This window comes from Mytilus edulis, chromosome 7, assembly GCF_963676685.1.
Source record: "Mytilus edulis chromosome 7, xbMytEdul2.2, whole genome shotgun sequence".
NCBI lineage: Eukaryota > Metazoa > Mollusca > Bivalvia > Mytilida > Mytilidae > Mytilus > Mytilus edulis.
This window is the reverse complement of record NC_092350.1, coordinates 90122897-90135908: the sequence shown is the minus strand read 5'-3', so window position 1 is coordinate 90135908 and position 13012 is coordinate 90122897. Positions and strand designations below refer to the sequence as shown.

The 13012-nt window shown below is 32.7% G+C and overlaps 1 protein-coding gene across 1 annotated transcript; it reads right to left on the bottom strand.

Moving 5' to 3' along the window:
* Window positions 1-2240: 2240 nt before the first annotated feature.
* Window positions 2241-12592, bottom strand: LOC139482447 (uncharacterized). The gene is made up of 5 exons (XM_071266344.1): window positions 11826-12592; window positions 10655-10685; window positions 8758-9026; window positions 4730-4757; window positions 2241-2959 (listed from the first exon to the last, which is right to left on the bottom strand). Exons 1-5 carry the CDS (start codon window positions 12552-12554, stop codon window positions 2859-2861), a joined length of 1158 nt encoding a protein of 385 aa, XP_071122445.1. The 5' UTR covers window positions 12555-12592; the 3' UTR covers window positions 2241-2858.
* Between the last annotated feature and the right edge of the window lie 420 nt (window positions 12593-13012).

The following is a 13012-nucleotide window of genomic DNA, read 5'->3' as shown; positions in this document are numbered from 1 at the left end:
CCGCAGCTATTTTGTTTCTTGATTTCTACTAATTCAAGATTTTTTGTTGGCAATTATATTTGTACACAGTTTGGCTACATTTCAGTTTATGCTGAAAACGATCTATCTGCATCGGTTCATGTTGTATACATACGTGCTAGTTATCTGACCAGATGATCTCTATGTATACCATCATATACATTTTACCCGTCTTTACTTTCATTACCGGTATATTTTCTGCAGGTAATAAACCCAAGACAGAAGACACTGCCATGCCTTCTGATAACACGACAGGTGCCAAATGTGAAACACATTATGCTTAACCTTCCGGAGCACCTGAGATCAACCTAATTTTTTTATGGGGTTCGTGTTACACAGTCCTAAGTGTTTTATGTTATGTGTTTTTTTTTTGTTTGTCTATTGATATTTTTTTCCTTTTTTTAGCCATGGTTGTGTCAGTATATTTTCGACTTATGAGTTTGAATACCCCTCTGGCATCTTTCGCGTTCTGATCGGGAACACCTTTTAAGTACACTCTTAAAGAATAACGGATGACATGTTGGTTCCGTTCGGCCTTGTATGTTAAGAGAAGACAGTTTGTTTTTTGCTCAGTTTTTATTTTACTTTTGTCTTTTGTAGGTTGTTGTTGTCTTTTATTTATCATTTAATCATTGAAATATATGGCAGCAGGAACTACTTACCCCTCCTGAACACCTGCGATATTTCATCTTTTTTCTTCATTGATAATCGTGGAAGCAGGATATATTTACCCTTCCTGAGTATCTGCGATCATACCCGTTTTAAAGTTTTATCTTGTTGCCTTTTTCCTGAGCACCTGCCATCATTCCCTTTTTTCTGTGTTATCGTGTTGCCATTTTCTCTACTTATTTTGCCTCATTTTGTTAAGACTGATGTGCTTTTGTTTTTAAATGTATTTTTTTTTCTTTTTGAATTTAACATGTTAAATATGGTATATTTTTCTTCAAGTTAAAGATTTTGATCTTTGCCCTCGTTTTTTTTATTCATTTACTAACACATAGAACGTACATGTATAAATCAACATCCTTTTATTTACAAGATACAAGGTGCAAACATATGTAACAATGACACAATATACATCAGTAGTACATAATATGTGTACAAACAAGACATGAAGAACATACTTTTTTACATGATGAAATGTGTCTAACGTGTTAAAATGACACAATATACAACATAAGTGGGAAATAAGTGTACAGCTACATTGGAATACAATGTAATCATATACATGACACAATTTGTCAGACAGATGAAAGCACACAATCTACAACAAGTTACATAATAACTGTAGTAAACAAATACAATATACACACTATTCTTGTATTTACGTTTTTTTGTATGACACTGCGAAAACAAATATGTATCCTTAAGCTGGGGTCACACATTCACGATTTTTACTGCCGTCTTTGACAGGACCATTCCCGATTAAAATTTGTCAAAATTCTGATCAAGATCCTGTGATTCGTTAATGGAAATTCAAACTTTAATTAAAATTTGTAAAACAAATAATTTAATCACGACAACAATCAGATATTGTTCAGAAAGCGTCGATATTCAACCGTTTCCAAGTGAATTTATCCCGATAATCCCGTTCTCAATCCGCTTCTAATCTAATTTGTATCTTTCTCCTGGTAAAAATCGACCGAGTCTGTCACGACTGCGTCCCGATTCTACCGAATGTAATCCGACAAAGATCAGACAGTGACCAAACAGTGAACCGACGCTGACGGAAGTTATCCGTTCGAAATTTGTCGGCATACTCGGGATGATCGGGTACTGTCGGAACGTAATCCTATCACGGTCCGCTCTATCGTATTGCAAACGGCTTTGTCTGGTCTCAATCGTATTGTATTCTGTAATTGTCGGGACTCTGACGTGGGTATCATTGACGAATTTCGTATTAATAACGGGACTGTTCCGGAACGGTTTCGGCAACAACGGTTCGCAATCGACAAGATCTGGATGCAATCTGAACTCAATCGGCAGAGAAACAGCAATGAAAAATTTCTCCAGATCATTCCCGTTCCACAGGACACCGTCCGGAATACACAGAACATCGTTAGGATTATGATCCGATACAACAGAATCTGTCACGACATAGGCACGATTGTAATCCAACTACACAAAATCGGCTGAGTGTCCCCGAATGTTAAGGGACGCATATAACTGTCGGGGTATTTCTAACTGCACAACACTATAACAAAACAAAAAAGTTCCTTCAATCTGTGTAAAAGTATAATATGTAACCATACTAAAAAACACAACACAGCAGTTAATATACTTCAGGTATTTTAAATGTATTGTATATTAAGATTACATGAATATACTCTTTGAAACCCTTGTTAAAATGTGATAGAGCCAAAAACTTTTTGTTCAAATTTGTATTAGTTTGTATTTTTGGTTTTGAATTATGTTTTCATATAAGTTGCTATTGATAAGACGAAAACCACAGTAGGCTTTTTACATACTCAATACTGTTCCCCAAAATTAACAAACATGATTTAAAAACATGGTTACAATAAAAACAAAGACTAACTGAAACATATTTTCTATTTCTTCTTCTGAAAAGGATTCAGTTTTTTCATTAGAGTTTTAACTTTTCCTTCCTTCTCCTTCTCAACTTCCTCGTGTTGGGTGTATTTCTTCACACCAACGGTTTTAATGATTTCCTCCAAACATTTAGCACCTCTATCAACATTTACCAGAGCTTGGACCAGAACACGTATAGTTGGCCGAACTCTCTGGTCTTCTCTCCATTGGAATAATATATCTTTACATTGTGCTACTAAATCCCGCCCATTGTTGTACTGAATAATATCTATTGATGTTATAGGTAGTCCTTATTCTATACCCAGTTGGAAGGATACTGTACCTATTACGTGTGCCAGTTTATCTAGTATTTCATCTGTTGGTATCAAATCCATGTATTCCTCATTGATAACTGTAATAACAATAACAATGGTATGAATAATTACTGGCACTATCATATTCCTTACTTCTTAAACCTTGAATTCAGGGTCAAAATTGTATTCTGCATATTATTTTATGTTCACTCCACAATGAATTTGCATAGTTAGTCTTATGTTGACATGGCAACCACGTTATGTCAAACTGCATTTATCATTACATGTATATGCTCAGTGAACCATAAAATTAGGGCCAAATCTTTTTTTATTTATTTATAGTTTTCAGGTTTAGATCATAATGAACATGTGTACTATATTTCAATTTGATGTTACCAGCGATTCATTGTTTCTATCTTAAGATCACTGAACGCTCAAATATGACCATTGTATGGTTAAAACAATCTCATTTAGAGTCGATCAAGTAATATCTGTGTGCTGAAGAAATTACAGTTATCTTAGTCAAAGGATGCATGTAACAGGTTACAAATAAAAGAATGCATGTTTCTGGCTAAAGATCAATAGATACATATTACAGGTTTACAAAAGGAATACAATTAACTGATTGCATATCATATAACTGGTTATAGATCATAGAATGCACTGTACGGACTAAAATATGCAGGTTACTGTCGATACTGCGTTATGCGATATTCTGGGATATTTCCTCAGAGTTTGGTATTTTTGTTATTTTACATTTTAAATCCCAATATGATTTCTTTTAAAGGGTTACTGCGCATAAAAAGGAACACATTAAACCAAAAGGTCCAAGTGGTAAAGTTAAAACTCATTTTTTTGCAAGTTTTACGGACTGCATCACTAGTTGGTTGTCCGTTATGGAATATCTGTTTCGCGAATGCTCAGCAATTAGTGTTCTATTTTCATGTTTGTGTGTTTGTCTGTTTACCTTTTTCAGCCCCAGTTTTGTCAGTTTATGTTGGACTTATCTAAGATCTAAGAATGCAGTATATTGGTTACAGACTATATTATACATACAAACAGTTCATGATCTAACATTGCATCCTACTAAACGGTCAACGAATGCACGGTATTGGTTACATATCAACGAATACAAGGTACAAATGTACTTGTTACATATCAACGAATACAAGGTATTGGTTACATATCAACGAATACAAGGTACTCGTTACATAGCAACGAATGCAAGGTATTGGTTACATATCAACGAATACAAGGTACTCGTTACATATCAACGAATGCAAGGTATTGGTTACATATCAACGAGTACAAGGTATTGGTGACATATCAACGAATAAAAGGTTCTTGTTACATATCATTGGATACAAGGTACTGGTAACAGATCAACGAATACAAGGTACTGGTAACAGATCAACGAATACAAGGTACTGGTAACAGATCAACTAATACCAGGTACTCGTTACATATCAACGAATGCAAGGTATTGGTTACATATCAACAAATACAAGGTACTCGTTACATTTCAACGAATGCAAGGTATTGGTTACATATCAACTAATACAAGGTACTCATTACATATCAACGAATACAAGGTATTGGTGACATATCAACGAATAAAAGGTTCTTGTTACCGATCATTGGATACAAGATACTGGTAACAGATAAACGAATACGAGGTACTGGAAACAGATCAACGAATACAATGTAATGGTTACATTCCAGGATGCACTTTATTTATAAAACACAAGCCGGTCCACACATTTATTAAAGTATAAGTGTATGTATAAATAGTTGGCATCCCACTATCAAAATTACATCATATTAAGGCTTCAATGGTAATCATAACCAGATATTGTTTAAATACATACCACAATGACCTTGTCTGATTCTTTTAACCTACAAAATACGTTGGAAGTTATTACAGAAATGAACAACAGTTTTAGTGTAGTTTAGTTTCTGTATATGTCTAAATGTTGTTGACCTTTACCCTAACTGACTTGTAAATGGTATTTCATGATCAAGACCGTTGCTCTTTTACTGAAATAATATAAGAATAAATGCGATAAAAATGTTTAATCTTATATGTTACTGATAGTTTACAAGGAAACCAACATCTTCTAAAAAAGACTAAGAAGATACTAAATTGATATTACCACTCATAGGTCAAAATATTTCATTTTTTGTAACACTGATCTTGAACTTGGAACTTTAGCCGACTTACTGTTTATTATGTCGTCTATCTGCACAAGTTTCCCTCAAATCAGCAAGGGAGAAAAAAACAGGGACAATTCTCAAAACAATCATAAAATATATTCAATGGTCTTTATTTTTAAGGTCAAAGAACAGTAAAGGGTTTGGCTATTCACAGATTTTGATACTATTTGTCATACATCGTGGTATGGCTGAACTATAACTGAAAATCGAAAAAAAAATGCATTTATCCTTTTACCAAATAAGTTAGTTGCAAAAAAAGTAAAAACATCGCTGTACAGCATTTAACGTTATTTTTAATTGGACGTTGTGTTGCATTTTGTTTTACCCAGAACAATCCTTTAAATGATATGTACATTGAAAACGGATTCTTTTGTATCAGAAATTCATGTACCAACAATATAATTTATTTTAATAAAAACGTAGGCTTACAAAATTTGAGATTTTAAAATTTAAGACAAACTTAAGAACATTGTTGTCGCTTATCGCGTTCTATACACTTTTTTATCTGTTTTGAAGGAATTAACTCAGTAATATTTCAGAAACAAAAATCATTTTATGTTCAAAGAACCAGATGTATGCAAAAGGTTAACCTAAATCTCATAGCCCATTTACTGTAACCTGACATGAATCTATTGATTAACCTAATTTTTATATGTCTTGACTAGGTAGGGTGTGTCTGTTTTTTGTGTTGGTATTCGTAATGTATCCGGGTTTTGTTTTCTGTAATTAGTTAATACTTCAGTTTTTATCATGTATATCTTTTATATTCGATAAGATAAGATTTGAAAACAATTACTGTTTGCAATAGCATAAATTGTTCTAAATAATAAGGATGTTCTTATCCCAAGCAGAAAACCCTAGCCGTATTTTGCACAACCTTTTTGATCTTTTGATCTTCAGTGTTGTACAACTTTGTACTTTTTTTTACATTTGAACTTTTATATCTGGGCGTCACTGGTGAGTCTTGTGTGGACGAGGCGCGGTTCGGGCGTATTGAATTGTAAACCTGATGCCTTTTGTTAGCTATTATTCATGTGTTTCTTTGTCTAATATGTTCTCCTATTTGTTTGTATTGTAGTCCTGTAATATTATGTTGTCATTTTACTGTTATATTTAACATTGCCATTAAAGTGCGAGGTTTGACACGCCACAAAACCATGTTCAACCCACCATCTTTTTTCTTTAGAAATGTTCTGTTCCAAGTCAGGAATATGGTCATTGCTATATTATAGTTCGTTTCTGTGTCTGTTACATTTTAACGTTGTGTCGTGTTTTTTTTTTATTTGAGTGTGAATTCACATTACTATAAGACGTGTCACGGTACTTTTCTATCCCAAATTCATGTATTTAGTTTTCATGTTATATTTGTTATTCTCATCGGATTTGGTATAATGCTTAGTCCGTTTCTGTGTGTTACATTTCAATGTTGTGTCGTTGTTCTCCTCTTATATTTAATTCATTTCCCTCAGATTTAGTTTGTTACCCCGATTTTGTTTTTTTTCCATAAACTTACGAGTTTTGAACAGCGGTATACTACTTTTGCCTTTATTTATATTCCATTTTTATTCACAACCAATCACAAGGAACTTAAGTTATTCTAATAAAACCAATTTCACACAAAACGTCTTTTCATATCAGTGATCATGACGTTAATATATGATTTGCAAATGTACAATGCAATACATAGTCCAGTACCGAAACACTATATCTATAGACAGAATAACGAAACAAGCATTCTTTATTTCCTACATTTGGAAATAGTCCCCTACCAGTTTATGATAAATGCTGCATGCTAATACATAGTCCCCTTATGGTTAATGGTTAGTTCTGCATCGCAGTACATAGTGTTATACCGTAAAGTAATTAGAACTGCATGCCAATACATAGTCCTTGTTGGTTAATACTTAGTACTGTGTGCTTATATAAAGCTAAATACTGCATTGCAATAAATAATTTCAACATATACATCTGGATTGAAATTAAGTATCTGCACCATCCCTGCATTTAGTCCACATAAGACCAATCATTGGTGCTCGAATAAAAAACAAGTTAAAAAAGGCAAATGAAGTTCGAAGATGAAGCTGAAGCAATACAGAGCCATCAACATCAACAGCTTTACATAATCCCTTTCTGGTTATAATTAGAACCACATGGCAATATAAGTACCTAACCGTTTGATAATTAATGTTGCTTGGGAACACATAGTGTTTTTCACGTTGATAATTACAACTACATGGCAAAGCAAAGTCCCCTACCGCGTATAATTAGAACTCCAGTGGAATAGATATTCTCCCACCGATTAATAATAAGTACTGTATGGCAATACATAGTCATCTACTGTTTAATAATTAATACCGCATGGCAACACACATATCTACAGACAGGATGATTACAAAAACAAGCATTCTGAGAGTACTGCGTGCCAAAACATAGTCGCCTACTGGTTAATAAATATATCTACAGGCATGATAAATAAAATGAAAAGCATTTAGAGAGTACGGCATAGCATTGCATATTTCTCTACCGGTTAAAAAACATATCTGCATGCTGAATGATTACAAAAACAAGCAATCTGAGGGTACTACATTGGAATACATAGTCCCCTTTTGGTTAATAATTTGTAGTTATTGTCTATACATAGTCCTCTACTAGATAATAAGTATCACTACGTTTAGTACATATCCCCCTACCGCATAATACATGTAATAATTAGTCCAGCACAGTAATACCTAGTCTCCTACCATTAAACACATTTTACTTCAACTAGTACGTGTCATGGTGAAGGCTTTTTTTTTACAAATATCGAATAAATATAAACAAACATGATGAAAAAAAGTGTGGAAAACCGAGTTTATGTGTAAATTGCTTAGGTCCAGAACTCTGCAAAACAAAACACCAGACTGCAAGAAAATTTGAACTTGGTCTGTTACTGGTCATGACAAAACTATATACCAAGTATCAAACATGTGAAAGTAATATATCTAAGAATGAATAAAAAGTATGGAAAACGTATTTGCAAGACTGACGGATATGCAGACAGACAGATTGCAAACCTTTTGACTTTGTCGGTAGAATACTAATTATAAATTGGGAAAGAGAATAATACGTCTGCTTAACATACTGAAGAAAAGTTAAATACTTAAATTGTTTTAATCACAACTAATATATTTTTGATCTTTGCGTACGTTATTTGAAATGTTAAGTTCATTGGGGTGTGCATTCTAAAAGTAGTAACTGTAAAATGACAGTAACAATTTAATGACAAAACAAAACCATGTAGAACACATCAAGGTCATACACAATATTTAAGTTAAACGTATATACTCATGTCATTTCATCAAAATTAATTGATATTAAAAATGGTTGGGCACAAACCTCAATTGTGAAACTTGTTCTAACAAATATTGTTTGCAAATAATATATCAGGCGATTTATTTAATACATGTAACTAACCTTTAAAAAAAACAGAAAATGTAGACATACATGTATTGTATAAAAAAGGAAATAGAAAATGAGAAAAAAAAATATATCTTACAGCACCAATTGTCAATCGAATTGCCCCAGTTTTGTAATGCGATGTTCTTTTTGCAATTCAAGGGCCAATTTAGAATACGTATCATTCCTCTTTCTAGGGTTATACATGTACAAAGTATAAATTGATAAGTGCAGTATAATAGTTTACCTGACAGAGTGTGTGGGTAGTCAAATCCATATCTTGTAAAGCTTTTGCTATGTTACTGAAACTTCCTGAATACTTTTCTCTCCAGGTGACCAGTACTCTATACTTTACAATGTCGACAAATTCATAATCAGATCTTAACTTTTCCCATTCGTGCAAAGTAATGCCAAGATGTATAGCCAACTCTCGTATTAACATTTCCTCACATCGTGATGAAAATCGTTGAAGTTCAATATCACTTGGAATTTGATTCAAGGCATCTTCTTGTAAACCTAAATTTGAATAAATTGCTACATAATGCAAAAGTAAAATCACAAACAGTACTGTAAACAATAACCCTATTAATAGCAATTATATTATTTATGGTTGTCCTATCTGTGAAGCAAAAACACAGAAAGTATTCATCTTTTTTTTTAAATATAATAAAAAGTATGGATCACCGAATAACAAGAAAGTCTACAAGATTGAATTTTGAAATAAAATTTGAGAAGATAGGTTAATTTTGAAACATGCTTTCGAAAAATAAAAATAAAAAAATGGTGTCCCTTACCTAGCTTTCTTTCTAAAAGTAACATTAAAGGGAAAAAAAATCCGGTATAAACAAGAGTGCACACACACTGAAATATCTCGCTTTATTTACTAATCATTGTTATTAAGTTGATAGTCCTAAATATAAGGCTTTTCTTCAGCTATCACATGAACATAAAATGATCAAAGTCAATGAGTTCAAGGTTATGAAAACCAAACAAGAAAAACATGTACACCTTACAACTATCCAATACACTAAATACAATTGACCTATTGATTATAGTTTTTAAGAAACAGACTTAACCAAGAAGACTAAACATTGACCAATGAACCATAACAATAAATCAGGCCAAGGTCAGACGAACAGTGCCAGGCAGACATGTACCGCTAATAATTCTTCCGTTCTAAATATAGTTGACCTATTGCTTAAAAGAGGGACGACAAATATCAGAAGGATAGTGAAACTCATACGTTGAAAATAAACTGACAACGACATGGCTAAGAATAAAAAGACAAACATACAAATACTAGTACATAAGACACAGCATAGAATACTAAGGACTAACAAAACCCAAACGGTATTTCATTGTATTTATATACAAAAAGTGAAGCATCCAAAAGCTAGCCAATCTGCCAAAGTATCCTCCGCCTATGGATCACGATATTTATATCGAGCTTTCGGAGACAAAAGTCTCAGGTCGACAAAAAATAATTCTTTCAGTTATTTTCCCTTAAATGACTAGGATTGACAATTTTATTTGAATAACTAAATCAATCATTAGAAATCAGATACATCAGTCTGATTAATGCAGTAAGTCATTTAATTGTCTTTATTCCAAGAAACAGTAAAACCAATTGTTTGCAAATATTTAAAAAAAAAAATATGCAGATTAAAGCAAACAACAGAGCCTATTCATTACCAATATATCACATGTGCAAGTTATACACTGTCCTCAATAAGGAGTCTGAATTCCAATTTAAAATCCGTTACTCCTGCTAGGACACTCGACTGAGGGGTTCTGCTTCAAACGCCTTAATATTGCGTGCAAACATAAATAGATATAAATAATTCATCAAAGTTTTTTGCAAATTAATGAAAGTGTTTTGAGTAATTGTCCTAAAACTGAAAAATCTCACTTCTTAATGAATAAAACCCAATAACTCGGAAACCTAATATCTAGATAAAAGGGGGTGTCAATAGCTATTAACAATTCAATAACGATTCATGCAAAATTGATTAAAGCGTTTTTGAGTTATTGTCCAACATGTGACGACAGACAACATTTTACCATAATAAGTCCCATAAACGGACGTATAAAAACTATTTACAATATATGTTTACATTAGTATGTAGTTATTCTGTACTATTTACCTTGACAGTTTATTTCACATTCTTCTTTTGTCTGAAAAAAATATTGGTTGATACAAAAATCAGTTTTTACAAAAAACAATGGATACAACAGTCTGAGGTTAAGAATTAATGTATTCATAGTTTACTGATGGCAAAATTGTTAGCATTGTCTGTTAATTTGAACTGAAATATATAGAATTGTTTCAGAGTGATAAAAACAAAACGATTAGTCATATATGTTATAATATGAGGGCTCACCGCCTGTATGTGCCAAACAATGGCATGTAACATATAAAGTATACATAGGGATCTCGTTGTCGACTCATTAACAAAATATTTCAAAAAATCAAGCTACTGTGCAGACTATTTTCTTTCAAATGTTCTTGTTTTCAACTTCTCACAACTTTATGGAATATTAGTTGTTCACTGCTTTTCAACATAAAAATTGTTTAGCCTTTCAATTGTTCATATTTTGGAACCTGTCGAGTCCAGTTAATACTTCAAGTTTGTTATTTTATATTTACGAAATAAGGATTGTGTGGGGTACTTATAGACCGTAGTATTGTTTGTCATGACCCATTTATATTGCATAAACACCTGTCACTTGTTAGTCTGTATGGTGCCTTTCAATATCGTGTGGTTAGTTTTGTAGTTACTGTATTAGGCATTTTACCTTCCACATTCTATTTGATTCAACAGTAAACATGATATGGTTCAAATTGAAAAAAAAAGTCAACAGACCATTTAGCTTATATTATTTGACCTAAATGTAAAAAAAACATTAAAACTGCTACATTATAAACTTAAAAAAAGACTTCTTTCATCTTTAAATTAGTAAAGATCACATTTTATTTTCCATCAGTCATACATGGAGAAACTTCCGGGTATTTTTTATGATTCCTTGTCAGATAAATAACACGTAAATGTTCTTGTCTGATCAGTTACACTTGATTGTATCTTGTGAGATATTAGTTACACTGGATTTTATCTTGTCAGATATCAGCTACACTGGATTTTATCTTGTGAGATATCAGTTACACTGGATTTTATCTTGTGTGTTAGAAATGTTAACCGTTGTTTTATTTGATTTAACATCTTGTTTTCTATTTTTGGAGATTGCAGAAGCAAACATCACTGTTTAATTTTATTCAAGATTGTATTATATAATATCAACTTAATAGTTCTAATTTACCTGATCTTGATTCCAAATATTCCACTTGTCTTTAGTATGTATGATCTTATGTTTATCACAGATCCATTCATCAGTTATGAATGCTGCCTCTTCGTTGATGTAACATTCTAACATGGAGCATGCATATTCAATGTGGAAGGGTAGTTTTTGGCTGCCAGAGGAGACATGGACTGTGGACTTATAGAACTCTGAGATTCTCTCTAATGTTGTAAACAGACATTCCTTAATACCAGTGGCAATATCTGGTACGATCAGTCCATTGGAGGTTTCGTGGACTACGTAGAGCAAAATCCTGTTACCTTCAACACAGACAACAATAGTATGTGCTTTATCGAATGATAATCCAATGAACCCTGAAAACAGGAGTTGTTTTCCTTCATATGTCTTCACGGTCCACATACTTAGACATGCGCTAATGAGACGGTTTGGTAAGGCTGGTGGTATTATTGTCCCTTTGAAAACAAAAGCTAGACTGATGGTTTTCTCTGGTGTGCATTCATGGGTCATGAATCGTGTGTCATTTCTTTGAGTGAGCATACAGGGAACAAAGAAGTTTTCCACTGGTAATCGACTCCCCGTAGTAATATCATATCTTCGCTGCTCTGATAGAATATCAAGGTGAATGAGCATATCAAATATGAACTCTTTGTAGGGTGATATTTTATTGAAGTGCTTTTGTTCCCAAATAAGATAAAGATCTTTTCGTTGTACGATTCCACTTTCTGACATCCTTTCAAAAGTATTTCGTATGAGACCTTTCTTCGGCCAAAAGGAAATATCTGTTAAGTGAAAAATATCAATTGATAATCAAAAATAGTATTAAAAGTATCTTACAATAACAAAAAATAGCCTATAACACAAAACGGTATTTTAAAAATGATTCCTTGGCCTTTATAAAGACTTCACTAACGATTTCGGAAAAATGACTTATTTGAAGATCTTGTATTGCTGATCATATCAGGTTTTTTTCATTTCCATCTTTTTTAACGTTTTTAACTGAATAGGAAAAAATATAAAACAAAAGACTTGTAGCATTCGTAATTAAAGATCAATAACTTCTATCAGAAGTTGCCTGACAGTGTTGCTGCTAACAGACAGCTTATTAACTGATATTAACCTTTTGATAATGCATGGCCCTGTCAGATTTTCTGTATTTTATTATATTCATGACAATAAACAATAAAATT